This window comes from Phyllopteryx taeniolatus, chromosome 13 (assembly GCF_024500385.1).
Source record: "Phyllopteryx taeniolatus isolate TA_2022b chromosome 13, UOR_Ptae_1.2, whole genome shotgun sequence".
NCBI classification, from domain to species: domain Eukaryota; kingdom Metazoa; phylum Chordata; class Actinopteri; order Syngnathiformes; family Syngnathidae; genus Phyllopteryx; species Phyllopteryx taeniolatus.
Window position 1 is genome coordinate 17,287,454 of NC_084514.1, and position 27,321 is coordinate 17,314,774.

A 27,321-nucleotide genomic window follows, 5' to 3' on the forward strand; every position below is an offset into this window, starting at 1 on the left:
ACCCACGCGGTCGCACGGGTTACGCGTTTCCACTCTAATGAGGACGCGAAGCGCACGAGCGGCCCGGCCCGGCCCAGTGGCGGAGCTTCATGTTCCAAAAGTCCATTTTAAGCACGACGGCTCATTAATTTATAGCGAGACGAGACCACGACCATATCGAGGCACTTTTAATTTAGCAATATTGTGAATATTTTGACAGCCCTGCTACGGAGCGCTTCAGGAGTAGGGAAGGCGTGAAGGATTCCGAAGGCAGTCGGAGGACGCTAAACGTGTTTCCCGTGCAGCTCCGCGGCGCCTGCGTCACTTCCCGTCGGACGCCGGCGGTGAGCTAAACCGGAAAAAGAATGTGACGCGTGCGTGCGTTCTTACCGTTTGATGTGTGTGTTTTCTTAAGCGTGCGCGTGCGTGTTAGGCGGGCGAGGTCCTGCCGCCGACGGAGGAAGAGGAGAAGTTGCCGAGTCAGGAGGGCGCGTCCTCGCCCGACGAGCTTCCGCTCGCCGAGGATGCGGTTTCGACTTCCCGTCGCCCGTGGCCACGTTTCCTCCGGCGACCTTCGACCTAACCTGGATGGACAGGCGGCGGCGCTTCCCGCTCGACGGCCGATCGCAGCCATCGGCTTTTCGCGACGCGACGACCGCCGTCGTAGAGCCGCGATTTGTGGATGCTTGATAGCTCTAGGATAGCTACGTCTGAAATCCAGAGGTAGATCTATAGTACATAGATCTCTAATAGATAAATAACTCTTGTACAGATAGATGATGATGTAAGACCAATAGATCAAAAGTGCATTTGTTGACATACAAATAATATGCTGCCAATGAAAGATTTTCGATCTGTATGCTTATAGATCCAGAAAATAATGACGAGAGATCATTAGAACTTCAGCTCATCCGGCCCAGTTCGAGTCCGTTCGGCCCGCCGGAGGTCAGCGCGCTTCCCGCTACGTCGCTTCCTCGTTCCGCTCGCAGTACGTGAGCTCACGTCTCTTTCAGACGTTGTGGTCCTTTCCGGAAACATCCCGACCGACGCGGTCCCCTCGCCGGCGGAATCTCGAAGGCTTTCTCCGAGGCGTCCGCGTATTTTGCCGCCGAGAGGTAGAGACGCCGTCCGAGCGGGACGTGACCTCGGAAAGGGAAATTTGTATTTTTCTTTGGCCTTGGTCTTCTCGGCCGATGACCTCTGACCTCTTACGAAGACTCCTCATCCTCACCGCGATCGGCCGCGGACGGGCGTCAGCCGACCGCCGCCGTCAAGATGGCGCTCATCTTTTTCCGTAGTTTTCTCCTTGCTGTTATTTCAAGTTTTCATGGTGAATTCAACGTGGAAAATGTGTCGCGTGTGACCAAAACAAAAACTAGGAGAAAAGCGTGACAATAGAATAGAAATAGAAACATAGAAAGAAATTTAATTTAAGCAAAACGGTCCATAGTTTAATATTGAAATACGAATCAAATCAACCAATGTGTTTGACGGTGAGCTTGTGGGCATATACTGGCGGAAAAGATCCCCACTTCCAAGTATCATTGTGTTATGGGAACCATGTCGAACCAGAAATGCCATCAGAAACTTCAAATAAAGGTGGATACATTTTAACGATTAACGAAATAACTACTGATGATTGGTTTCTTGTTGTCACAGGAGTTTCAGGACAAAATAATAATTGGTTATTATTGGTGGAACAAGCAGCAAATGTAACGAGAAAAGATTGTGTAGTTTGCATGGGTCCCAGGCCTTTGTTGCGCATAGTTCCGGCACAAATATCACAAGATTGTATTATTCCATTAATGAACGCTACTGTACCAACAAAGAGGTGTAAATCATGGGATCCTATATATCCCGTAACAGAAGCAGATAAACACAAACCAATGTTTTCTACTTTAGTAGCACCAAATAATTTCACTTGTATAAACATGATTAATAAAGGAAAAAAATTAGGACCACTGAACGACACACAGTGTAAAGTAATCTTAAAAGTCAAACCAAATTTTGTGCCAATATCACGGAGCGACATCTGGTGGTGGTGCGGAGATGATAGACTGTTTGATAGATTACCTAAAGATAAATCTGGATTATGCGCTATTATTACTTTGATATTGCATGTGTCAGTATACCCTATTCCTGTTCAAAATTTAATGGAAAGGACACCAATGTTTTTGTCCAATCTAGAACATAGACAAAAAAGAGATTTGTCCTGGCAGGGGCAAAATAATCCAACATACATAGACGCCATAGGAGTTCCTCGTGGGGTGCCAAATCAATACAAATTGGCTGACCAAGTTGCAGGAGGATTTGAGTCTTTCATATGCTGGTGGTGTACGATTAATAAAAATGTTGATAGGATAAACTACATCCACTTCAATGTACAGAGATTAGGTAATTGGACTCAGAGTGGGTTGGAAGCTGTGCATGAGCAGCTCAAGGCTACCTCTTTAATGACGTTCCAGAACCGCATAGCTGTCGACATGCTCCTCGCAAGAGAGGGAGGTGTTTGCGGTATGTTTGGAGAACAATGTTGTACATACATTCCAAACAATACTGCTTCGGATGGGAGCTTGACCAGAGCCATCGATGGTCTACGGACCCTCAATCACAAGATGAAGAACCACTCTGGGGTGGACACTTCTTTGTGGGACAGCTGGATGGACGTCTTTGGTAGATATAAAACCCTAATTTCACCAATATTGATATCAATTGCTGTTTTTGCAGCCATTCTGACATTATGTGGATGTTGTTGTATCCCATGCATTCGGTCATTAATCAGTAAATTAATCACCACAGCCATAACCCCCATGGAGAATCGTCTGGAGCTTATGTATCCCTTACTGTATGATGATAATGATGAAAATGATGATAATGATGATTTTGCTTTAACTGATTTGTTTCCTGATACAGATGATTACGATATTTAAACTACAACATTCATATATGACAGGTTTACTCTGAGTGTAAATGTATTTGTTTCATAAAAATGATTCTACAGTTAAAAATCGAAATGAAGTGACTGTAAGATGATATGAGAATTTGTGCAAATACATGATAAACAGGAGGGAAATGTTAAATATATTATAGAAGTTATCATTTATTTGCTTAGCTTGCATTAGTATGATGGACAATTTTAGATGTTTCGCCTTCAAAAAGAAGACTCAGCATCATCCATGGAAGGACGCTTGGACCAAGGACGTGATCGGATGTGGTCGGGTCGGGACAGGTGTTGATCCAATATTATGTGTTGTGTCTTATTGCTTAGAATACTATGTCTGGGGAAAAACCCTCTTATTATCAAATATTTTGTGTTGTGTCTTATTACTTAGAATAATATCAAATATTTTGTGTTGTGTCTTATTACTTAGAATAATATCAAATATTATGTGTTGTGTCTTATTGCTTAAAATACTATGTCTGGGAAAAAACCCTCTTATTATCAAATATTCTGTGTTGTGTCTTATTGCTTAGAACATTATGATTGTAAATCCCTCCTATTTCAAATAAATGCAGGAGCGAGGGGGGGGGATTGTTTAGAGCGTGTTGAGAGACTGTGATCTGAACAATCTCCCATACGCCCTCCTCATGAGAAAAAGTAACAAGCGTCTTCATTCCTTTTGTGTCTATTATAATGTTGGGTAAGATTAATCTAACATAAATTGAATGAGAAGTTGAAAACTGAAAAGGGGGCACGAGACCAAAGAACGTGAAGACGTGGAAGAATAACAGAAGATAAATGTGTTCAAATAAGAGCACGAGAAGAACGTTAGAACCTGAATGGGAACAAAAGACAAGGAAAATGAGGAGGAGAGAACCCAGAAAAGAAAAAACGAGAAGACTAAGAGGGTGCGTTAACGAGCCACAAGGTGGCGCCATTTCCTCGCTGGCTATGTTGCTCCTAGAAGGGGGCTAGGAAGGAGGGAGGAAGATAGGTAGGCTGGGGACTAGGAAGGGACATGAAGGAAGGAAGGTGGAAAGAAGATGGAGGGAAGAAGGAGAAAGGGGAGCTCGGGAGGTCGTCGGGTACTTTATGGATCCCGTGTCGGAAAGGGCGGAGGTGACTTTGAGACCACGCCCACTTTGTTCTTCATTTAGCAGCTACACGTCACGATGAAGATGACGGCCGTTCAATAATCGAGCAGGCAGGCGGCAGGGGCGCCCGCACTTCCTGCGGAGAGGCGGGACCGGGACCCGTACGTGCTGACCTTTGCGAGACCTTCAGCTAATGCCAGCTTGCTCGTTAAGCTAGGCTAACGTGAAGCGGCGGAGTCGTGTGTGTGTCATCTGTGTTGCTATGGCGACTGAGGCACCCGCCGACAGCGACCCGGGCGTCGCCGCCGCGGCACGTGTCGTTTGGCGGGAAGTGTCGTGTGACCTGTCGGTACATGCGCGTAGGATGACGAGAAGGTGCATTTCAATCCGTTAGAGGAAAAAGTTGTGCTTTGACGCCATCCGGTGGCATCTTGGCACCAGGGAACTATGTTGAAGTAATTTGAGGAGTTTCTTTCAGGCAAAAGCAGTGCTTTGGCGCCATCTCGGTGCCAAGGAACTATGTCGAAGTGAGTTGCAGATTTTCATTTCGGCACCGTCTTTCGGCATCTTGGTACGACGGAACTACGTGGAAGTGAATTGCAGGCACTCCGTCCGTTTTCTCGCACTTATCCGAGGCGGGGCGGCGGGGAAGCCCGGACTTCCCGGGGGGATCCCGAGGCATTCACGGGCCGGACGCCCGAGCCTCCTCGTCCGACTCTCAGGTCCTTTTTTGAGGACGCTCATTTAGACAAAAATAGTACCTTGGCGCACTATGCGGAAGTGAGTCGAGGAGTTTTGTTCGGACGGTGGCATGTGTAGGTGACGGTAAAGTGACTTTCTGTGGCAGGGCGCCGCGCGACACGCTGCACGTAGCGTGGCGAGAAAGTGCCACGTGACCTCCCGGCACACACGCGCGTAGTGCGACCTTGCGAGGCCTTCAGGAATGATTTCACCTACGCAATCGGAATCGTGTGAATTCTCCAGCAAATTCGATTTGGATTGTTTGAGCCGGAGCTGAAACAATAATCGATGAACTATTTCGATGAGCGATTCATCGTTTCGAGACTTACAAATTGTCCAAGTCTTCAAGATTTCAGCCTGTCAATAGGAAATGTCCGATTTCTGTTGTCCTCCATGTTTGCAGACTGATTACCTTTGTGTTTTTTTGGGGGGTGGGCGGGGGGGGGTGGGGGGTCATTTCCAAAAGAAGACATTTGCAAACATCGGCTTTAAACTTTGGAAAACAATCATCAACATGTTTTTTTTTCAATCTTCTGACGTGTTGCGGACCAAACCAGGAATTGAATCAGAATCGATTTATGTTTTTGTATTTTCTGCACTGTCAATGTGAAATAATGTCCTTTTTTTAAATCGACGGAAGTTTTCAAAAATGTATTTTTATCCAATTCATCGTGGATTATTTTCATTTTGGTTGCTCGCAGGCCCGTTTTGAACGTTTCTTTCAAGCACACACACAACGTGATGACAATGACAATGCAATGACAATGTGAAATGCAATTACGAGTGTAATACTTACGACCACGGTGAGCAAATGTCTCATTTCCTGTCCTTTGTAACGTGTCTTCGTTTTCCCTCTCTCCCTCTCCCTCTCTCTCTCTCTCTCCCTCTCTCTCCCTCTCTCCCCCTCTCTCTCCCTCTCTCTCTCTCTCTCTCTCTCTCTCGCCCTCGCTCTCTCTCTCTCTCTGCCTCCCTCGCTTCATTTCACTTCTCCCGCAGCAGCTTTTTGTGTTTGCGTGCTGCGCTCTGGATGAGCAGATTTGAGAGCAGCAGCAGGCAATTTGCTGGGATTCGGCGTCCTCGCCGCCTCCATTCATCGCGTCCGCGGCCGGCTGCGTGTCGTCACCCGGTCTCCCGGTCTCCCGGTTCACGGCGCCGCCTGCTGCAGATGTCAAAGTTGTCCCGAGGAGGACCCGCATGGAATTCATTTGCCGTCTCAACAACAACAATTGCGAGTCACTCCTTCTCCTGACTCTTTGGCCTCTTGTTCTTCTCTTTGAGTTTCTCCTTTTCTTCTTTCTTGAGGCGAATGGGGGACACTGAGTGTGCTTTTCAATTGGCCCAAAAGCCATTTTCGGAAGTGTGACGTCAGCTTCGGCGGGCTTTGGCTGTTAGCGTATTGCTAGCGAGCTAGCTAGCTGTGTGTTTAAAGCCACAAAAAGTGACAAAAATGACGACGCAAGAACACACGCGCTAAGGTAAGAACAAATGATTTTTGAAATGATATTTTCTTTTCAACATTTTACGTGTGAAGTTCCAAATGAACTGATGAATATTCTGGTTACACTTCTAAAGTGCTCATGGTTAGCAACAAAGGCTAATAGTGAGACTAGACTGGAAAGGCGTGCGAAAGTACTTGCACCCTAATTCGAATCTCGTTTTTATGGAGTGTAAACGCCACAACGCAACGCAGCGACATTTGACTACAAGCGCGGGACTCCCGGCCTCCGACTGTCGACTGTCTTTGAATCGGTTTTTCTTTGTTAACGATAAAGCGAAGCCCGTTAGACTGTGGGCAAAATGAGTGCCCGCCAACCCAAATAAATTGTACAGTCCGAGGCGATCTGTGTTAATGTCCTTGTGTCGTGTTGTTTTTTTTGGGGGGAGGGGGTTGGGTTTTCTTTTGTCGTCGTGTTGCGGCCTTTGTAATTTTTGTGACCTGTCTCGGCCACCGTACTTACGGCTTTCCTCACAATGCACCCGTGTTTTCTAAAGACACCGCAACCGTATTTCAGAATATCCCGTGTAATGTTATTGAAGTTAAGCATTTCATATGAGCCATGACCTGACGAGATGAATTACGAAGTTCGAAGTTAAGCGTCGCGGTGAGAACGAGTCGACCTTTGTTTGTGACCTCAGCAACGTAAGCAGTTCTCATTAATGAGAGCGAACTGATGAATGAATTCATTCACTCGTTAACCTTTGGAACGGCTCATTAATTGCAAGACTTTTGTACTCTCGCTGGACAATATTCGTATTCGTCACAGAGGTTTTTGTGGAGACATTCAGGCGACATTTGAGCATTAATGGACGAGGTTCATGTTGATACGTTGATGAGCTATTTGTTATTTCTAACGCAAAGGTTTGTGCGGAGACATTTATGGGAGACTTTAGGGGGTTTGCCCGGAGACATTTAGTGCAAATTTGTGACATTTGGAAATAGTTATGAGGTTTGTGTTGATAATTGTAGATATTTTAGGAGATGCGTAAGGACACATTTCTGCGATATTCATGAAGTTTGTGTCGACACATTTGACTTAGGAGACATTTTTTGGTGTTTTTTGTGGTGACAATGAGAGGAGATTTTTGTGGGGCCATTGACGTGGACTGTCTGCAACATTTACAGGTATTTATGAGGTTGAGGAGACATTTCAGAGACATTTGGAGATCTGTATTGCTGAGGTTTGTGTCGACATTTATTTTCGCAGGTTTGTGAACAGACATTTTAGGAGACACTTGAGGTGGTGTGTCTGGAGACATTTGTGTGTTATTTTGTGAACCATTTGGAGATACTTCTGCGGTTCGTGTGGAGACATTTAGGAGATATTTACCGGGCTTGTGTTGCTCCATAAAAGAAGACACGACACATGAGACATTTTGCCAATCATTGTGCGGTGTTCCCAGGGGTCGCGACGATGGCCCCCCCCTCCGGGCCCAGGACGCCCCCTCCCCGCCGCTCCCCCGCCCCCGCCACCGTGCTTCTGGCGCTGCTGCTCGTGCTGGCGCGTCCCGAGCGGACCCTCGGCGGGGGGCAGGGGCAGACCAACGTGACGCTGGCCGTCATCCTGCCAGAGAGCAACACGGACTACCCCTGGGCGTGGCCCCGCGTGGGCCCCGCCCTGGCGCGGGCGGTCCGGCTGGTCAACGCCGACCCCGCCCTGCTGCCGGGCGTGCACCTCGCCTACGTGTTCAAGAACAGCGAGGACGGAGACGGCATCTGCTCCGAGTCCGTGGCGCCGCTGATGGCCGTGGACCTGAAGCTGGCGCACGACCCGTGGGCCTTCATCGGGCCGGGCTGCTCGTACACGTCATCGCCCGTGGGCCGCTTCGCCACCCACTGGGACGTGCCCATGGTGACGGCCGGGGCGCCGGCCGTGGCCCTGTCCGGCGGCGTGTACCCGTCCATCACCAACACTGGCCCCACCCACAAGAAGCTGGGCAAGTTCGCCCTGCGCATCTGCGAGCGCTTCGGCTGGCGCGAGCACGTCATGCTGGTGTTCAACGACCACAAAAAAGTGGGCGACCGGCCGTGCTACTTCGCCGTGGAGGGCCTCTACGACGAGCTCAATAGCATCAACATCACGGTGGTGGCCAGCATCTTCGAGGGGAACCATCCGCACATCAACTACACGCAGATACTCGCCGACATACAGAACGAGGGCAGAGGTCAGTACGGGGGACGCACGAAAGCTTCCGGGGGAGGGGGGGGGGGGCTTTCTTCGCTTGTAGTAGCAACGTGACAAGTGAAATTTCCGAAAAAACGTGGAACGAGCACATCCAAGGCCTCGAAAATCCCCCAGAACAAATACATTCACAATTGGTGATTCGGGTGCACGACCGATTCTGCTGGTCTTCTCACCAGTAATATAATAATTTAAAGCAAAAAACAATAACATTCCATTTGTGATATTCAGACGTGGCACCAAGTCATTGCTTTGCAAGTCACAAGTCAGTCTCAAGTCTTTGCCCTCAAGTCCCGAGTCGAGTCGCAAGTTGGCACATGCAAGTCTTGTAACATATTGTCGAGTAGAGTCTAAAGTCATCAAATTCATGACTCAGGTCCACACCTCTGACCATATTGAAGTCGAGTTATATGTCAAGTGACGCCGTTTGAAAACTAGACTTTACACCGATTTTATCGGCCCATAATTAGCATTTTATGCTGGTCGGCTGATCGGCTTTAATGTCGCAATTCGCCGATCCGATCAATGACGTCATTGATCGGCTCCGCAAAAGACATTTACATTTATCGTGCACAGTATATTTGAATCCAAAAGCTAGTTTATTTTTAGCCTTGTCAGGTGTCTTTTGGCGTAGTCCAGTAAATATCTGACTGCCAAGTTATTAAAAAAAAAAACATGTCGGCGATGTGGAACAGACGACACGTCTGAGACAGACAACACGTAATGCCCGGATCAGACTACAAGACAAATTTGCTCTTTGCACTGTCAGACTACTGCAATAAAATCTTGTATTACGTATCCCGTTTTATCTTTATCTTGTCAACTCAAATGAGACCGGATACACTCGTTACCGTGGCAACGACAACAAGAGTGGAGCGAGCCGACGGTATTCTAAGGACAAAAATGGGGGAAAACGTGTTGGTGGTCACCGGTGCTCAGGACAGGAGAGGACGTTCGTTTAAGGCTCGCTTGAGGTATGTTCACGTACTTTGAATATGTACGATACGGCTCACAAGCAGGCAATAAAACGTTATGTGCCCTAGCAAAATAGTGCTACCATCAACGGTTGGATGTAAACATGCCGGCGTTCTGTCGAATCGTGCTCTAAGGTTTCGGTGTGGGTGAACTCATTTAATGAAAAATAAAGTAATTTAATTACAGTAAGTTATCACCCATTATTTCTGTCATGTTGTAATGTTGGTTACACCAACAAACAAAAATGTCACAAAACGTGGATACATTAATTACGGTATTGACTTCCTGCCATCTAATAGAAGACCATTCATTTGTTCTGTCTGTCACTATGCCGCACTGGCATAAATAGAGGAACAAAGATAAATTTATTGTAAATATATTTGTTTGAGCAATTAAGTACACAAGTATATACAGTAAATGAACAGGTCATTTAAATAGACACATTCCTCCATCTTGTGATCAGATCGGTTCTCGTTTTTTTAAACTCACTGATTGGTGACCGGCCCCAAAAATCCTGATTGTGTCAAGCCTATTGAAAACGTCATCAAAATGGAACCTCTCCAAATTTATGTGCGAGCTTCTTGGTGGATATTTTGAACTGAAACTTGTCAGCCAATTGGCTGAGAAGGGCTTCCCATGTAGCAGACAAAAATGATGAATGATTGCAAACGCAGCGACGGCGTTCACAATCATTCGTCCTTCCTGTATCCCCGGTCAATACGAAGGGATTTTCAGTGGACATTTGGTAGTATGACTGTTCGTGATGCTATGTGTGTTGCTCTAGCACGAAATGTTATCAGTTTGAAGTTGTATATTTTGCAATGCACAATCAATTAAAACTCAAAACGAGCCGATAAACGTACCCGGCGCGCAGATATGTTGCTAGTTCTGCGTTGCTTTTGAATCTTCTCAGCTTCCCCAGGTCCTTTCGTTCTGCTTGTGTTTGCTAGTCTTTATGCCCAGTTGCTAGCAAACGAGGGATGAACATTTTTACAAAATGTTCCAGAGGTGGATATTCTAACAGTTCAAGCAAAGTTCCTGAGGCCCAAGCTAACAAGTCAGCGCGAGGCTACGGGGGTGTTCCCGGGAGTTCACGGCAAATGATTGAAACCTCGATTGTGCCATCTGTCTCGAATAGGTTGATCTTCTTCGGGCGCAGTGGTTTCTTAAAAAAAAAAAAAATGCAAACTTGAGCCAAGAAATAAAAAAAATTATTCTGGGGAAAAAATATCATAGCTTTTTTGGCATCAGGAAAAAAAGCAAATCCCAGAAGGGTGAAAAAGCAAAGAGCAAAACTTGTTTTGAATAATGTCATTAAATTGTCATTTGCTTTTCTTCTTTAAGTGAAGAAGTGAAAATATGATTGAAACGGCTTTTCAAATTTTTGTGAGAAAGATCACAACATAGATTTTATTTTAATCCCACAACAGTAGTCTGACTTTTTAGGAGGATTTAACACACACAACAAAGTGCTTGACGGGAAACGAGCCACTCGTTTGTTCATAAAATATTCTGTTGATCGATATTCGTTGACGCATGTGACTCGATGCTGCATTAACCGCGAGCGGCAAATTATCGACACCGGCGGGGTGTCGCTCATCGAGTGAGGCGCACTGACATTAGCGTGCGCGTTTGCCGCAGAAACCTGAGTCCGGCCACCCCCCGCCCCGCCGTCGGATCGACGACTGCGCAGGCTCGGGCCGCTTTGCGTCTGCCCGAGGCACTCTGGGAAGTCCGCATGCTACGCTAGCTTCTGCCGGTACCCCGTACTCCCGCGCACGCTCTGTGCGGGTCACGCGGTCGAACGCCTTCTCCGAGTCCACAAAACACATGTAAACTGGTCGGGCCAACTCCCGCGCATCCCGGAGGACCCCGCGGAGGCCGTAGAGCCGGAAGTCGGATGCGGAGTCTTCGTGGGAACATCTACCACCAAACCGCCAAGGGATCTGAGATGATCAACGTGCTGCCATTAAATCTGCAGCAGAGAGAGGCGCCCGCCACTCTGGCCAAAGAGGAGCGAGCCCCGCCGGCCCCCGAGCAGCGAGCCGCGAGCGATGGGGTGCGTAGTCCCGCGACAGCGCGCTCTCGACAAATTGGCTACGTAGCCGGCTGCCTCTGGCGAGCGCCTTTCGTGTTTAAGGCCCAAATGCTCACGAGCCAGAGGAGCGCTACCGATGATGTGTCCTGAAATTCAACTTTTCCGGCAAGTTTCGCCATGTCTGCCATCTTTTCACCGACAAGTCCAACATTCGCGCAGGATATCAACATCTTTATCCGGTGTTTTGGAATGTGGTTGTAAATACTTTTTGTGTTTTTGCAACGGCAAAAAAAGTTTAGTCTGCTGTAAATCCAAGCCACTATATAAACAACTTCTTCTCTTCTCCTCCCTCGTCGCCCAATGTCGAAAGTAAGCCGTTTAGCACAATGCAGGCAAGCAGCAAGAGCTGTCACGTTTTAATCCAGGGTAAAAAAAAAATGGACCCCGGACCTTAGTTTGGACACCGACGGGCTACACTAGCGCCATGCTAAGTGTTGTGCAAAAGTGTAGACAAACAAAGTGTGTGTGTGTGTGTGCGTGTGCGTGGGTGCGCGTTCGTTCACACACGGCCGCCTCCCAACAGGACATTCATTAACCGAGGTCGGCGACCTGCGGCCTTATAAGGAAGCTGCGGTGCGCCTATCAGATGTCCAGCTATTTCCTGACAAACACGCTCATTCCACTCTCCCTCCTTCTCGCCACCATCGCAACATTTGATTGTTAGCGCTAGAAAGAAGTCACAACATTTTCGCGCCGCTTTCCGCCTTTTACCAGTTGACGACGCAGCAGAGGCGGCGCCGCACTTTAAATTCTTTCATGATCTAACGTGAATAAAATTCAGCTCATGAGATCTAAATTTAGATTTTGTTTCTCATTAATGCACAGCCAGATGTTAGCGGGTGACACACACACGCATTTTCCTTCGTCACGCGAAGACGACCTGTGACCTCGCCCGTGTTTTCGAGATGACAAATTGCCGAGTGTCACTTTTTGTCGTGGTTGTTGCTTTTCCCAACTGTAAGTTTTGAAATGTTGAAGCGATGACATCACTGCAGCTGCTTTGAATGAATATTCAAACTCCTCCTTTACATACATGAGCCTCAATGTTCCCTTCAAGGAAAACTTGACCACTTGCAACTGATTTCTTGATCTTTCCATGAAGATAAACTTTTATGAACCCAGCAGGCAGTGTTTTTATTCACCTTTGAAGTGTCATAGAAGGCATAATGTGGATTATATATTTCTCTTTTTTTAATCATTGGGCACTGTGCACCCTTCTGTTGTGCAACTTCGAAAAGAAGCCAACCCCACTGTTAATAGTAACGTAAAACCAAGAAGATAGTGTAAGATAATCGTTTAGTGACATCAGCATAAAGTCTGCCCCTGCTGTAGTTGGGCAATAGGGACAGAGCCCTGCTACGAATAGCAAGAATCTGCGAGTAATTGATGCCCCTCCCCTCGTTAAGGTTTATAATCGGGTATATGCGCAACCTACTTCCGCATTCGGCCAATCGGGTCAAAGCGCTTCCCGCTCGCTCAGGTGGATGGCGAAGGGAACCGCATAAAAGCACCCGTCAAAACTTGAAACGTTTACAGGTACATCGCAACAGAATCAATTTGTATCTTCTTCTTTTCCTTTGGGCTTGTCCCGTGAGGGGTCGCCACAGCGCGTCATCCTTTTGCATGTAGGCCAATCTCCTGCATCCTCCTCTCCAACACCAACTGCCCTCATGTCTTCCCTCACGACATCCTTCAACCTTCTCTTTGCTCTTCCTCTCGCTCTCTTGCCTGGCAGCTCCATCCTCATCATCCTTCTACCAATATACTCACTATTTCTCTTCTGGACGTGTCCAAACCATCCAAGTCTGCTCTCTCTAACTTTGTCTCCAAAACCTCTTACGTTGGCCGTCCCTCTGATGAGCTCATTTCTAATTTTATCCAACCTGGTCACTCCGAGAGCGAATCTCAACATCTTCATTTCCGCCACCTCCAGCTCTGCTTCCTGTTGTCTCTTCAGTGCCACTGTCTCTAATCCGTACATCATGGCTGGCCTCACCACTGTTTTATAAACTTTGACCTTCATCCTAGCAGAGACTCTTCTGTCACATAACACACCCGACACCTTCCTCCACCTGGTCCAACCTGCTAACCCTAACTTCATCTGTCAGCCTATCCATCATCACTGCAAACAGGAAGGGGCTCAGGGCTGATCCCTGATGCAGTCCCACCTCCACCTTAAATTCGTCTGTCACACCTACAGCACACCTCACCGCTGTTCTGCTGCCCTCGTACATGTCCTGTATTATTCTAACATACTTCTCTGCCACTCCAGACTTCCGCATGCTGTACCACAGTTCCTCTCTGGGTACTCTGTCATAGGCTTTCTCTAGATCTACAAAGACACAATGTAGCTCCTTCTGACCTCTGTACTCCATCAACATCCTCAAGGAAAATAAGGGTTCTGTGGTACTCTTTCTAGGCATGAAACCATACTGTTGCTCGCAAATACTCACTTCTGTCCTGAGTCTAGCCTCCGCTACTCTTTCCCATAACTTCATTGTGTGGCTCATCAACTTTATTCCTCTATAGTTCCCACAGCTCTAAGCACATCACCTTTGTTCTTAAAAATGGGCACCAGCACACTTTTCCTCCATTCCTCAAGCATCTTCTCACGCGCTAGAATTCTATTGAACAAGCTGGTCAAAAACTCCACAGCCACCTCTCCTAGATGCCTTGGAGCCTCCACAGGAATGTCATCAGGACCAACTGCCTTTCCATTTTTCATCCTTGTTAATGGCTTTCTAACTTCCCCCTTACTAATCATTCCTGGTCCACCACACTTGCCTCTTCCACTCTTCTTTTTCTCTCATTTTCCTCAGTCATCAACTCCTCAAGCTAGTATTCTTTCCATCCATCCAGCACACAACTCACACCAGTCAACACATTTCCACCTCTATTCTTAATCACCCTAATCTGCTCCACATCCTTCCCATCTCTATCCTTTTGTCTGGCCAACATGTATAGGTCATTTTCTCCTTCTTTAGTGTCCAACCTGGCATACATGTCATCATATGCCTCTTGTTTGGCCTTTGCCACCTCTACCTTTGCCCTGTGTCACATCTCAATGTATTCCTTTCACCTCTCCTCGGTCCTCTCCGTGTCCCACTTCTTCTTAGCTAACCTTGTTCCTTGTATGATTTCCTGTACTGTGAAGTTCCACCACCAAGTCTCCTTCTCTCCTTTCCTGCCAGAAGATACACCAAGTACTCTCCTGCCTGCCTCTCTGATCACCTTGGCTGCAGTGGTCCAGTCTTCTGGAAGCTCCTCCCGTCCACCGAGAGTCTGTCTCACCTCTTCCCGAAAAGCTGCACAACACTCGTCCTGTCTCAGCTTCCACCACATGGTTCTCTTCTCTGCCTTTGTCTGCCTAATCTTCCTCCCCACCACCAGAGTCATCTTCTTTGCTGTCTAGCCACACTCTCCCCTACCACAACCTTACAGTCGGTAACCTCCTTCAGATGACATCGTCTGCACAAGATGTAATCCACCTGCATGCTTCTACCTCCGCTCTTGTAGGTCACCCTATGTTCCTGCCTCTTCTAGAAAAAAGTGTTCACTACAGCCATTTGCATCCTTGTTGCAAAGTCTACCACCATCTGTCCCTCCAAGTTTCTTTCCTGGAATGCCGTACTTACCCATCACTTCTTCATCACCCCTATTACCTTCACCAACATGTCCATTACAATCTGCACCAATCACGACTCTCTCTCTGTCTGGGATGCTCAGAACTACTTCGTCTAGCTCCTTCCAGAATTTCTCTTTCACCTCTAGGTCACATCCTACCTGTGAGGCATAGCCACTAATCACATTATACATAACACCCTCAATTTCAAGTTTCAGCCTCATCACTCCATCTGATACTCTTTTCACCTCCAAGACATTCTTAGCCAACTCTTCTTTTAAAATAACCCCGACTCCATTTCTCCTCCCATCTACACCATGGTAAAATAATTTAAACCCTGCCCCTAAACTTCTTACCTTACTGCCTTTCCACCTGGTCTCCTGGACACACAATAGATCAACCTTTCTCCTAATCATCATGTCAACCAACTCCCGAGATTTTCCTGTCATAGTCCCAACATTCAAAGTCCCCACATTCAGTTCTAGGCTCTGTGCTTTCCTCTTCTCCTTCTGCCAATGAACCCGCTTTCCACCTCTTCTACTTCTCAACAAAATCTATTTGCATATTCTCATTTAATGAGTTGGCGTACATAAATAAATTGTGCAACAGAAGCCTGCAGATGGCGATAGTTGTGCTTCATTGTTCGCAAATTTCTTCCCGTTTGCAGTTTTCCAGCCAAGAAATAAACATCTGTATCCATTTTATCTCACTTAATAAATATGTTCAAATTTGAGATGTACCTCTACAGTCTTTTTTTTCTTCCACCGTAAAGCTACCAAGAAAACAAAATTTTAGCAAGTTTCGCTTTAAACAATCATGTCATCGATCCTAGTTACGCTTATTAGCAAAGCATACAAAGCAAGTCTTCCTCAGCACCAAGCTCTACTTTTGCCTAAAAGAAGCTCCTCAACTCACTTCCTTGGCAACAAGATGGCGTCACAATAAAACTTTGAATGCTTTGGCTTGAGCCCGAAAACAGCGATGGAGTGTGTTTTTTAGGAAATAACGGAGGATAGGTTCAATAATTCAGCGACGAGGAGAATTGGCGAACGCCGAACCGCGATCGGGCGGGGCTTCACCTGACAGTTGTGTGTTGGTGTTGATTGGTTGAGACATTCTGCAGTGTGTATGCATCCATCTTACTCAGGAATTGCTGGAGGAGGTTAGAGGTCACTTCCTGTTTTTAGGATGGTGTGTGCCCTTTGACCTTTCTTGAAAAAGAAAAAAAAAGTGAGTCAGCAAATGAAAACATAAAAATCACCAGTTGGACAGTTGCCTCGTTTTAGCACAACCACGGCTCTAGATCGTTCCTAAAAAGTCCACTGATCGTTCATTGTTCCTGACTCCCCAATCACAAGAATTTGCAGTTTGTGACGACGTTTGCCCCAAAATGACAGCGAGCCCATCAAAATGCTGCACTCTGCTTGGAATGGCCGCTTGGACCTGAGTGCAACGCGGCAAGAATTTGCAAAATTGGATGATGGCCTTCAGAGAAATTGAGTTTTTTTGTGTGTGTGTGTGTGTTTGTGGGTGGGGGTCCTTTTTGGGCAAGGTTCTTTTATGATATCGCCTTCAGAAAATCAGATCCAAAAATGTCTTCAAATTGAAGAAAAACAGTAGAACCTGATTATTTCTCAACATATCTCCTGGACCCTTTGGTGCCGTCTGCTACTCGGGGGAACCCTTCTCCGATTGGGTGATTTGGTTTCACTTAAAAATCTAAACCAATAAGCTGACACGGCCCAAATCCAAGTGGACGCGTCAAAATGAGCGTGACGTTTCACTCGTCCTCACAGCTCCTCTTGTACAGCACAAATCGTTCTTACATCAAGTCAAACTTGCACCAAATATTTATTTGTGACAAGATACAACGTGGCGGCACGGTAGAAGACTGGTTAACACATCTGCCTCACAGTTCTGTGGACCGGGTTCAAATCCCGGCCCCGCCTGTGTGGAGTTTGCATGTTCTCCCTGTGCCTGCGTGGCTTTTCTCCGGGTACTCCGCTTTCTGCCCACATTCCAGAAACATGCCTGGGAGGTTAATTGAAGACTCTAAATTGTCCGAAGGTGTCAACGTGAGTGCGAATGGTTGTTTGTTTATATGTGCCCTGCGATTGGCTGGCGACCAGTTCAGGGTGTAACCTGCCTCTCGCCTCTCGCCTGAAGATAGCTGGGATGGGCGCCAGCACGCCCGCGACCCACGTGAGGATAAGCGGAATGGAAGATAAATGAATGAATGATACAACATAACATTTGTGTCGAAAAATGTGGACCAACATGCAAATCGTGACGGATGGCCGGTGTTGGCGCTCGGGAAAGTGGGATGAGCCAATGAGACGGCAACTATTTTAGTCTCAGCTCGGCCCTGTTGAGGGGTGCACCAAAGCTTTTAGTGTTTTAGTGCCGTGTGTGCGTGTGCGCCCACCCTTGCTGCTTTTACTGTTCACTTCCTGCCAGTGGAACAATAGAGCAGCCGCTGGAACAGGAACAGCAGCTCCCAAGCGGCGAGACTTCCTGACGCACGCCAGGAAGACCAGCCAAACACACACCACTACGCTAACAATATGACGACTACTACTACTACTGCTACTCAATAAATATGCAACAAATGCACAACTAACTACACACCGTGTAGTGTTGTTCTACTCAATGCCAAATACTTTGATAAATACTCACCAAATGGGAGTATTGTGGCAAGAATATTTTTTCCTGAGTTTCTGCAATATGAAGCTAGTGAAGCCTCAGCACTTCTCACATGTGCCCCCCCCCCCCCCCCCCCCCCCCCCCGCCCTTTCCATCCGCAGTGATGTTCGTGTGCTGCTCGCCTGACGTCTTCAGAAAGTTGATGGTTCACTTCCGCCGCGCCGACCTTCCCCACGAGCAGTACGTCTTCTTCTTCATCGACGTGTTCGGCGAGAGCCTCAAGTCAGAGCGCCGGCGGCCGTGGGCGCGCGGGGATGCCGACGACGCTGTGGCCAAGGAGGCCTTCCAGGTACGTTACGTGACCCGAGCGGGCACGGAGCAGGGAGCGCGGTTGGCATTCTTGACGGCGCGACCGAGACGTGAGGACACGCAGCTGCGATCGGCCGTCGTTCGTATTTGTTTCTTTGACATGTGCAACATACAACGACACGCAAGCTAAAAATACAAATGTCAACATGCTCGTGGACATGATGACGCATGGCGTGTCATACGTGTTGCTGACATGATGACGTACGTCAGATGATGACGTGATGACATGTATCATTGTTCCCGCGCTCACATACAATGATGTGTGTCACACACGTCAAGTTGATTTGTATTGCCCTTAATCCCAAAAGAGTCTCAAAGGGCTTCACAGGCCAACAGTTGGCAAAGAATGACAACATCACATAATCTAAACCCCCGAATTGGGCAAGGAAAAGGGACAAAAGAAACCTTGAGAAGGGACTGCAGATGGAGCCTGGGGGGATACCCATTCCAGGATGAGCAGGCTGCAATGGATGTCGAGTGGGCAACATTTGTCTGCTGCTGTACAATCTTCATTAAAATGGCATAGGAGTCCGTTTCAAGAGATGACGCGCCTTCGGGAAAATGTGTTGTTGTTGACATAGAGACGTGTGCCATACATGTTCCTGAGATAATAACATGATAATAACGTCATTAACTGTTATATTGAATAAAGACGTCTGCCGTACACGATGTTGACACGATGATGTGTGTCAGACGTGTCGTCGTTGACGTTGCGTGAGGCGTGTCGGTGACAAGATGACGTGTGTCATACTGTACGTATGTTATATTGATATGAAGTGTCTTACGTGTTGTTGTCTTGTTAGCATGATGCCGTGTGTCACACGTGTTGTTGTTGTCGTTGGCAGAGTGTGAAGATCCTGACTTATCGGGAGCCTCAGAACGCGGAGTACAAGGACTTTGTGGAGAACCTGAAGCTAGACGCTAAGAGCATGTTCAACTACACCATCGACGACTCGCTGGTCAGTCTGAACACACGCGTGCACGCATAGCCATAAAAATAGACGCTCCGCTAGACCTGCACGACCTGGCCCAAAAGCAATATCTCATTGTTTTTTTTTTTTTTAGCTTATATCACGATACACAATATCTTGATATTCTAATTTCTCCTGTAAAACACGATGGAAAGGTTACAATTAACCCTTTGACACCAGTGTAATGATTCAAGCAGACACTCCAGTGGGATTTTGAAGGTGAAAATGAAATCATCTCAATTTTAAACTAATTCAACAATACGCGCGGTAGTTTTGTGGATGGGCGCGTGCTGCTGACTGTGAAAGACGCACCAGCAGCGAGTGAAAGAAGAAAACATTATGTGAGGATTTGTACTGGATTGTCACATGCAGCAACCTGCGATATATCGAGTCTATTCAATCTCGCTCCACTCTGCGCTAAAAGCTAAGCTAACACGCGGTAACGTCCACCTAAATGTTGCACTGATTTTTACAAGCAGCCGCCCGCTATCAGCCACTTTGCTCTATGCAGCCAAATGTAATCACATTACTGCACTAGCCTGCGTCCCTTATCACACGCACTCTTTGTGTGTGTGTGTGTGTGTGTGTGTGTGCGTGCGTGTGTGTGTGTGTGCGTGCGCTTGCGTGCATGTAGAGTGAGCAGGTTGTCAGGCGGCTTGTAAACCCAGTTAATCAGTAGCAGACAGCTGAGAGACGCTAATGTGCTTAACTCTCGCTCACACACACACACACACACTCTCGGGGAGCATCATAAATGTCAGCAAACACTAAGTCATCTTTCAGTGGCGATTGTGTATTTGTATTGTATATTCTCACGTGTAGCGAAAGCTGAGCCGCTGGCTAAGCTAACAGACGTTAACATTGAAGATCTCTGACAGTAAAGGTGTGACGCGGTTCAAATAAATAGCAATAATCAGGCCGCACGTTGCTGACAGAAGAAGTTGGCGACGTACGTGCGCGTTTGCCTTTCTAGTGATGAAATCCACAAACAGCTAACAGAAAGTGACACGCATTCAACTCCCGTTATTGCCGGGTGATAAATTCCAAACCACCTGTGTTAGCTGAGAAGCCTCAATATAAAGCGATCATATAAAGTTTTGTTTTAATTGGAATGTTTTCCATTCCACTTCGCGACACATCTTTTCACTGTATATTGTACTTCCAGATTTGATCTGGGTGAAAAATGAACACACTAACTGTGTTCTGGCAATATAAAGAAGAAAAGGAGCATGTCACTAGCAGGTGTAGCTGGTTTCAATTGAAATCACCTCAAATTGGTTTTGCATACTCAGTACATCATGTAAATGTGGTGGACAACGTCTTATCTTCAATGGTGAGGGGCTCTACTTATAACCTTCCATCCATCCATTTCCTTTACCGCTTCTCCTCACACGGGTCACGGGCGTGCCGGAGCCTTTCCCAGCTATCTTCGGGCGAGAGGCAGGTTACACCCTGAACAGGTCGCCAGTCAATCGCAGGGCACACAAAAACAAACAACAATTCGCACTCACAATCACACCTACGGGCAATTTAGAGTCTTCAATGAACTTACCACGCATGTTTTTGGGATCTGGGAGGAAACCGGAGTGCCCGGAGAAAAGCCACGCAGGCACGGGGAGAACATGCAAACTCCACACGGGGATTGAACCCCGGTCCCCAGAACTGTGAGACGGATGTGCTAACCAGTCGTCCGCCTTCCCCGCTACTTATAACCAGTTTCTTGTGACGGACTGCTAGTTTATTCATAAATTTGTTTATCATTAACGTTCCAACTCTCCTTCTGTAAGTCGCCTGAATACATGCTTTCACCCTTGAAATGAACATTTACAGCAAATGCCTTCTTTGTAGCGTAAGTGTGCCGTGTAGGTCAGTCCAGTGAGCTCCAAAACCTGGCGGTGCCTGCAGGTTAGCTTTTTTTTTTTTTAAATGCGTTCAATATAAAACACACCAAGTTATTAACAGATACTTATTTATGTATTACTTAGTGCCTGTTCATACTCTCTCACTGTCAAGAAATGGGAGACAATCATTCAACAAACTAGCTTACTTTATGTCTCGCTTAATGCTAACTCATAGTGCAAAACCCCATTGACGAGCTAGCGGAAATGAGCATTGATGTTGTGGTGATTGTGAACCTGCAAACCAGTGCTCCTTTGTAACACGTGGAGCAGCAACGCATGCAAAGCATAAACCGCTGCAGATGGCGGCATCTGCTCATTGGGAGAGCGCGACGGCGACTGAGCGTGTGTTTACGTCTTTCAGATGAACATTATCGCTGGAGGTTTCTACGACGGCCTGATGCTCTACACGCACGCGCTCAACGAAACCATGACTCCGCCCACCACGCGGCCTCCGGGGAGGGTGGTCACCCTGAGGATGTGGAACAGAACCTTTCACGGTTTGACTCTTGCCATTTCACACGATGGGCTTGCGTTCTTTCGAGCGGGGGGGGGGGCGGCTCATTTGTAGGTGAGGTATCGTTTTAAAATTTTATTATTTATATTACATTTTATTCTAAATAACCAGTGACGGTGTGCTGCCTTGAGAGATCAATTCATCATCTTCCCCCATTGAAATGAAGGAAATGCATTTAATGCTTTCCAGCCCCCGCCCCCCTAAAATAGCCCAGTAAGTTTTCTATAAGTTTTTATATAAGAAATATTGCCCTCAACGGTACAGTTTTGTAGACTATAAAAAGGCTGCAGTGTAATAAGATTTGCCATCCACATCTGTAAGCCACCAGCAGGGCAAATGGGCGTACCTAATGTTTTGTCCTTCCTTGGTGGCCGGCAAAGCGGCCGAGTGGCGCATTGGCGCCACCGGCTCATCTCGTCCTCGCTGGCGAGGAAGCCGACGTGATTTGACGGGGTCGGCGTCTTTCTAAAGCGCGCTCGGATTTCACATTTTTGCTGGGATGTCGAAAACTCGCAAGTCAAGGCGCTCGTATCTCTCGTCTTTATGTCAAATCCATTTCGTTTAAAAAAATGAATCCACAAACATTTTGACTGACTGAGTTTAGGCAAGACATCCCCAAAATTTTTTAAGAAGAGCGACTGGAGGGTGTGTTTCAACGTTAGGGGGAACCACACGCCTCAGCCTCCCTGCTGTGGTCAATTCAGGGCTTCTGGAGGGAGGGAGGGTCCGTCGGGAAGGCGCGTTGTGTCAGGCGTGCGTGCGTGTGTCTGTTCCATGACGGCGAGGCTTTATTTGTCCTCCATTCCTACTCTTTGTTTTGGTTTGTCCTCCATTAGCGTGCCATCCATCAGTGTCGCACTGCTTGTTTGAAATATCTTCACAGCACAACAAACACAACCTTTGAACACACACGCACGCTCGGATTGCTTCATTTTCCAGCAGCAGACCCGAAAGCCCCCGAGGTGAACCTAACCCACGTGGAGGAAGAAATGAAAAATAAAATTCACATAAAAGGTCAATACAGCGGGGCCTTGAGATACGAGTTGAATTGCTTCCATGGTCCCGCTTGTAACTCCAAACATCTCAAATCATCCGACGGCGCCACGTCGATGTCTCGACGGCACCCTTTGTCCTTCCCGCGCGCCGGCGCCATCCATCACTCAGCCCGCCCGGCCAAGCTCATTGTCGCCCGCTCACCGACAAAATGGACGGCAAGTGGCTTCCTGTTAGTTGTCAGATGTAATGTTCCTAATTCCTTATCTTTGATTTACACGCTGCTGTTGCCAGGCAACAGGCCACAGGTTGACTCTTGCGACTTTTTGCTCCCCCCGAGCGCCGCCTCTGCAACGTCGCTTCCAAAACGACAAGGGCATCAATCTGGATTTACACTGCACGTGTTCTACTCCATGTGTGGATTAACGAGTAATAACCGGACCGAGGCTGGATGTCCAATGCAGATGTACGCTCTTGCCACTTTTTGCTCTCTTCCAATTTTGGTCCTATATTGGATTTTTGGGAGCATCGCAATTCAGGTGGCACATGTCCAACGTGACCGCATTCACAACCACGTGAAACGACGCGCACCTGCGTTAATACAGGGCAACAACGATGTTGAAATGAAGAATAACAAAATTCAAGTTGCATAGCATTTCATTGTAGTGGCAAAGCACTTATTTAAATGAGAGAACTACTCATTATTTTACTTACACTATTTGTTTCGCTTCTCACAAATGTAAAAAGTTGAGAGCAAAAAACACAGAATCGTGTCATTCGACACGTGTCGCGTATGTCCGGGCAGAACGGGGACGTGCGATGTCATGCGTGCGCGTGTGATGTCACGATGCATTCAGGCGTGACCGGGACATTGCGGCTGGACGAGAACGGAGACCGAGAGACCGACTTTGCTTTGTGGGACATGATCGACGCCAACGACAGCGCTTTCCAGGTACGTGCGCACGTGCACGAGGGGAGGAGCCACCAGGGCTGCCTTAGGAATCTTTCACCCGTTGCCCACTTGCTAATTTTGGGATTTCGATATGTTGGACTGCGTAGTTGAGTGCCAAGTGAGGACTGTTGAGCCTTGTGGTTGATTCCAGACGGTCCTGGTGTACAACAGCTTAGAGGAGCAGCTGACGGCCATCCCTGGAACGTCGCCGCACTGGCCAGGCGGAGTCCGTCCTCCCGACGTTCCCGTGTGCGGATTCAAGAACGAAAACCTCGCTTGCCTCACTAGTAAGTTCAAAGGTCGAGCTGGTGATTTCCAACTGCCACATTCGTGTAGGGGACACAGGAAATGTGTCCCAAAATATTTTTGGACTACATGTAACGAAACATAATAATCTTTCTTCATCTATCCATGCCACTGATGTATAGTGACATGCAGGCCAACTAAATGCTCTTCCACTAGAAGGTGCACAATAAACCTGTGTATCCACTTTTTGTGACATTTTTGTTAAGTGGTGTGCCATGAGATTGTGTGCCTTGGCTTATTAAAAGGTTGTGGAACACTGCATTCACAACAACAACAAATGCTCACATTGCTGCGATCCCTTAAATGTCTCCTGTGTGTGTGTGTGTGTGTGTGTGTGTGTGTGTGTGTGTGTGTGTGCGCGTGTGCGTGTGCGCGCACGTGTCAACAGAGACCATCACCATCCACCAGATGGTGTCCATCGTGGTCTTCTTCATCCTCACTATGACCCTGACGGTCGCCATCTTCATTTACAGGTGAGGAATAAAGATCCCTCAGTTGGTGACTCCAGCGCTCCCCCTGGCGGAGATGGGAAATAATGCAGTGTTTCAAACTGTCAGCCAAAAACAATTATTGAGCAATTATATAGCCTATTCAAAAGTAAAAGAATCAAACACAAAACAACAGAATTAAAAAAAGAACGTGAAACAACAAAGACGAAAGGTCGTTGCAAACTAAACTAATATTACGGAAACTAGTAACGAAAGGAGATGGGCGGAGCCACAGCGGAAGGAAGGTCATCTCTAACAAAGCAATCTAAAATATTTCATACCGGAATGTACTTTGTAAATGAAGCAATACCAAATCTAACCTATAAAAACAAAGAACTGAATCTTAAAAAAATAATAAAAACAGCTCAATCTAACATGGACTACCGGAGACAAATTCCTTGTGTGTTTTGGACATACTTGACAAATAAAGATGATTCTGATTCTGATTCTGACAAGGTAGAAAACACAAAACAGAGAATCACAGCAGTACTTACTATAAATCGGACTGAAAGGAAATCCGCTGGCGAGCGAAAGACAAATACCACAACAGCAATCCGGTATATGCGCGACATTGGGCAAAACAGCTCCAAGCGCTTTCTCCCGCTTCGGCTGAACGGCCGAGGAACTTAAAACGTCAACAGATGTCACCAAAGATGACAATATTCCATATTTAGACTTTGTTCGTGTTTACATTTATCATATCACATTTGTATAACATAAATTTGTCTGAAGACACCAGCCATAAAGAAAAGAAAATTTTTGCAAGTTTGGCTTCAACAATCGTGTCATCACCCCGTAGTCGCGCTCATTAGTGTAGAATACAGAAAGTCCGCTAACCTGATTTGGCCAACAGGTGCGACAGGGCAGCTCCACCCAATGAATCCAATGAACTTGGGACGTTGTGGTAAACATAAATAAAACAGAATCCAATGATTTGCAAATCATGTTCAACCTTTATTTAATTGAATACACTACAAAGACTAGATATTTAATGTTCAAATTGATCAACTCGATTGTTTTTAGCAAATAATTATGAACTTAGAATTTTATGGCAGCAACACGTTCCAAAAGAGCTGCGACAGGTGGCAAAAAAGACTGAGAAAGTTGAGGAATGCTCATCAAACACCTGTTTTGGAGAAACATATGCTGCCATCCAAGTGACGTCTTTTTCACGAACCCCCCTGCTTGTTTCAGCAAGACAATGCCAAACCACATTCTGCACGTGTTCCAGCAGCGCGGCTTCGTAGTAAAAGAGTGCGGGTACTAGACTGGCCTGCCTGCAGTCCACACCTGTCTCCCATTGAAAATGTGTGGCGGATTATGTAGCGTAAAATACGACAACGGAGACCCCGGACTGTTGAACGGCTCGAAGCTGTACATCAAGCAAGAATGGGAAAGAATTCCACCTACAAAGCTTCAACAATTAGTGTCCTCAGTTCCCAAACATTGATTGAATGTTGTTAAAAGAAAAGGTGATGTAACATGGTAGTAAACATGACCTTGTCCCAGCTTTTTTGGAACGTGTCGGAGCCATAAAAGTCTAAGTTCATGATTATTTGCTAAAAACAATCAAGTTGATCAGTTTGAAAATTAATATCATGTCTTTGTAGTGTATTAATTAAAAATATAGGTCGAACATGATTTGCAAATCATTGTATTCGGTTTTTATTGATGTTTAACACAACGACTCAACTTCATTGGAATTGGGGTTGTAGTTTAACCAGGTGTTGACATTCACAAAAACACACTGAAAGCAGTTGTACAATATCAAATGACATTTGCCGTGACAGTTCCACATACAGTAAATGAAGGTGTTAAAATGAGCTGCAGCCTGACCAAAATTCTTGCATCTCGGAAGCACATATTATGTTCGGGATTGACCTTTCATTAGGATTTTGAATTACGGGTTGAAGGACCCCCTTGAAAATGAGATAATGCATCTCAAGGGATGAACCTTGAAGGAAATAAACAAATGCGTAGCTGGGGTCAAAGTTTTCCAATGTGGATAAATGGCTGCTTTTGCGACATAGAAATTGGCAAGCGTGTCTTTGGAAATGTTTGGCGCCATCATAATCTGTGATTTCCTTCCATTGGGCTCCTTTCTTGTCACACGCAGAACGTGTTTGACGATTCTGCTCATGTTGTCTGTTTCTTAGCAAAAATGGAAGTTGCTTTTTTTCTGAAAACTCTTTGAAATGGAGGTCCGAAAAGTGGCCAAATATAATGACAATCGCAAATTGATTTTTGTTTCATGTTATGTGGAAGTAAAGCACGTCGGCGCTTTCACCTAAAGACTAAAGAAAACGCCAAATAAAATCAATTGGGACAAAAAGGCCTTGACAAATAAACTTGAATTCATCCATTCAAAATCACCTAATTGGCCAGCACTAGTTAGAGTATTGTAGAGGTCAGAATCAGTTAACTGATTATCAAGGTAATTGAAAACTATTTTGATCGTTTTAATCGTTTATAGAGACCTTGTTTAACTTCAAATTGTCCAAATTGTCAGCCTGTCAACAGTAAATATTCTTCCATTTCTTCAGTCACTCATGAAAACAGACTGATTACATTGGGTTACAAAAAAAATAAAAAATTAGGGGCAGGGGGATAAGTTGTCTGTTTTTTAAGTGATTTAGGGCAATTTTGAAAAATTCTCGTGTGCAGGTCAAGTTTTTATGAATCAAATGTTACAAACTTTGCTTACTGTAAACTGACTAGTAGAAATTGATCAAACGGACAGACGGATGTTACGGAGCAACTGAATCGTCATCGATTTATGTCCTGTTTTTCAATATAGGGAGGGAAATTGAGAGAATTTTTTAATCGGATTTATCGATGAACAGAACCAAATAATGGACAGATCCTTCAATTCTTCAACTAATGTTTAGTGCGCGCTTGTGTGCGGAGCGGTTTGATGATTGCTTTGCTGCGCCAGGAGGATGAAACTCGAGAAGGAGCTGGCGGCTCAGCTTTGGAGGATCTCCTGGGACGACATCCACATGAGCAACCTGGACAAAGTGCTGCGCAGCGGCAGCAGGATGACGCTGTCTCTGG

The 27,321-nt window shown here is 46.4% G+C and overlaps 1 protein-coding gene across 4 annotated transcripts in view; it reads left to right on the forward strand.

Moving 5' to 3' along the window:
- Positions 1 to 3,894: 3,894 nt before the first annotated feature.
- The window catches only part of npr1b (natriuretic peptide receptor 1b), a 34,137-nt gene continuing 10,710 nt past the window's right edge, over positions 3,895 to 27,321 (forward strand). Inside the window, exons 1-10 of one of the 4 annotated variants that reach the window (XM_061795981.1) lie at positions 3,895 to 4,039; positions 5,755 to 6,230; positions 7,657 to 8,418; positions 17,935 to 18,122; positions 18,988 to 19,101; positions 21,376 to 21,511; positions 23,379 to 23,473; positions 23,625 to 23,760; positions 24,168 to 24,252; positions 27,203 to 27,320. In XM_061795981.1, coding sequence (XP_061651965.1) covers positions 7,668 to 8,418; positions 17,935 to 18,122; positions 18,988 to 19,101; positions 21,376 to 21,511; positions 23,379 to 23,473; positions 23,625 to 23,760; positions 24,168 to 24,252; positions 27,203 to 27,320 — 1,623 coding nt within the window. In that variant the 5' untranslated portion in view covers positions 3,895 to 4,039; positions 5,755 to 6,230; positions 7,657 to 7,667. Of the gene's footprint in view, positions 4,040 to 5,679; positions 6,231 to 7,656; positions 8,419 to 17,934; positions 18,123 to 18,987; positions 19,102 to 21,375; positions 21,512 to 23,378; positions 23,474 to 23,624; positions 23,761 to 24,167; positions 24,253 to 27,202; position 27,321 lie in introns of those variants that run through there. The other 3 variants (XM_061795982.1, XR_009791615.1, XR_009791614.1) reach the window with 3 other exon arrangements.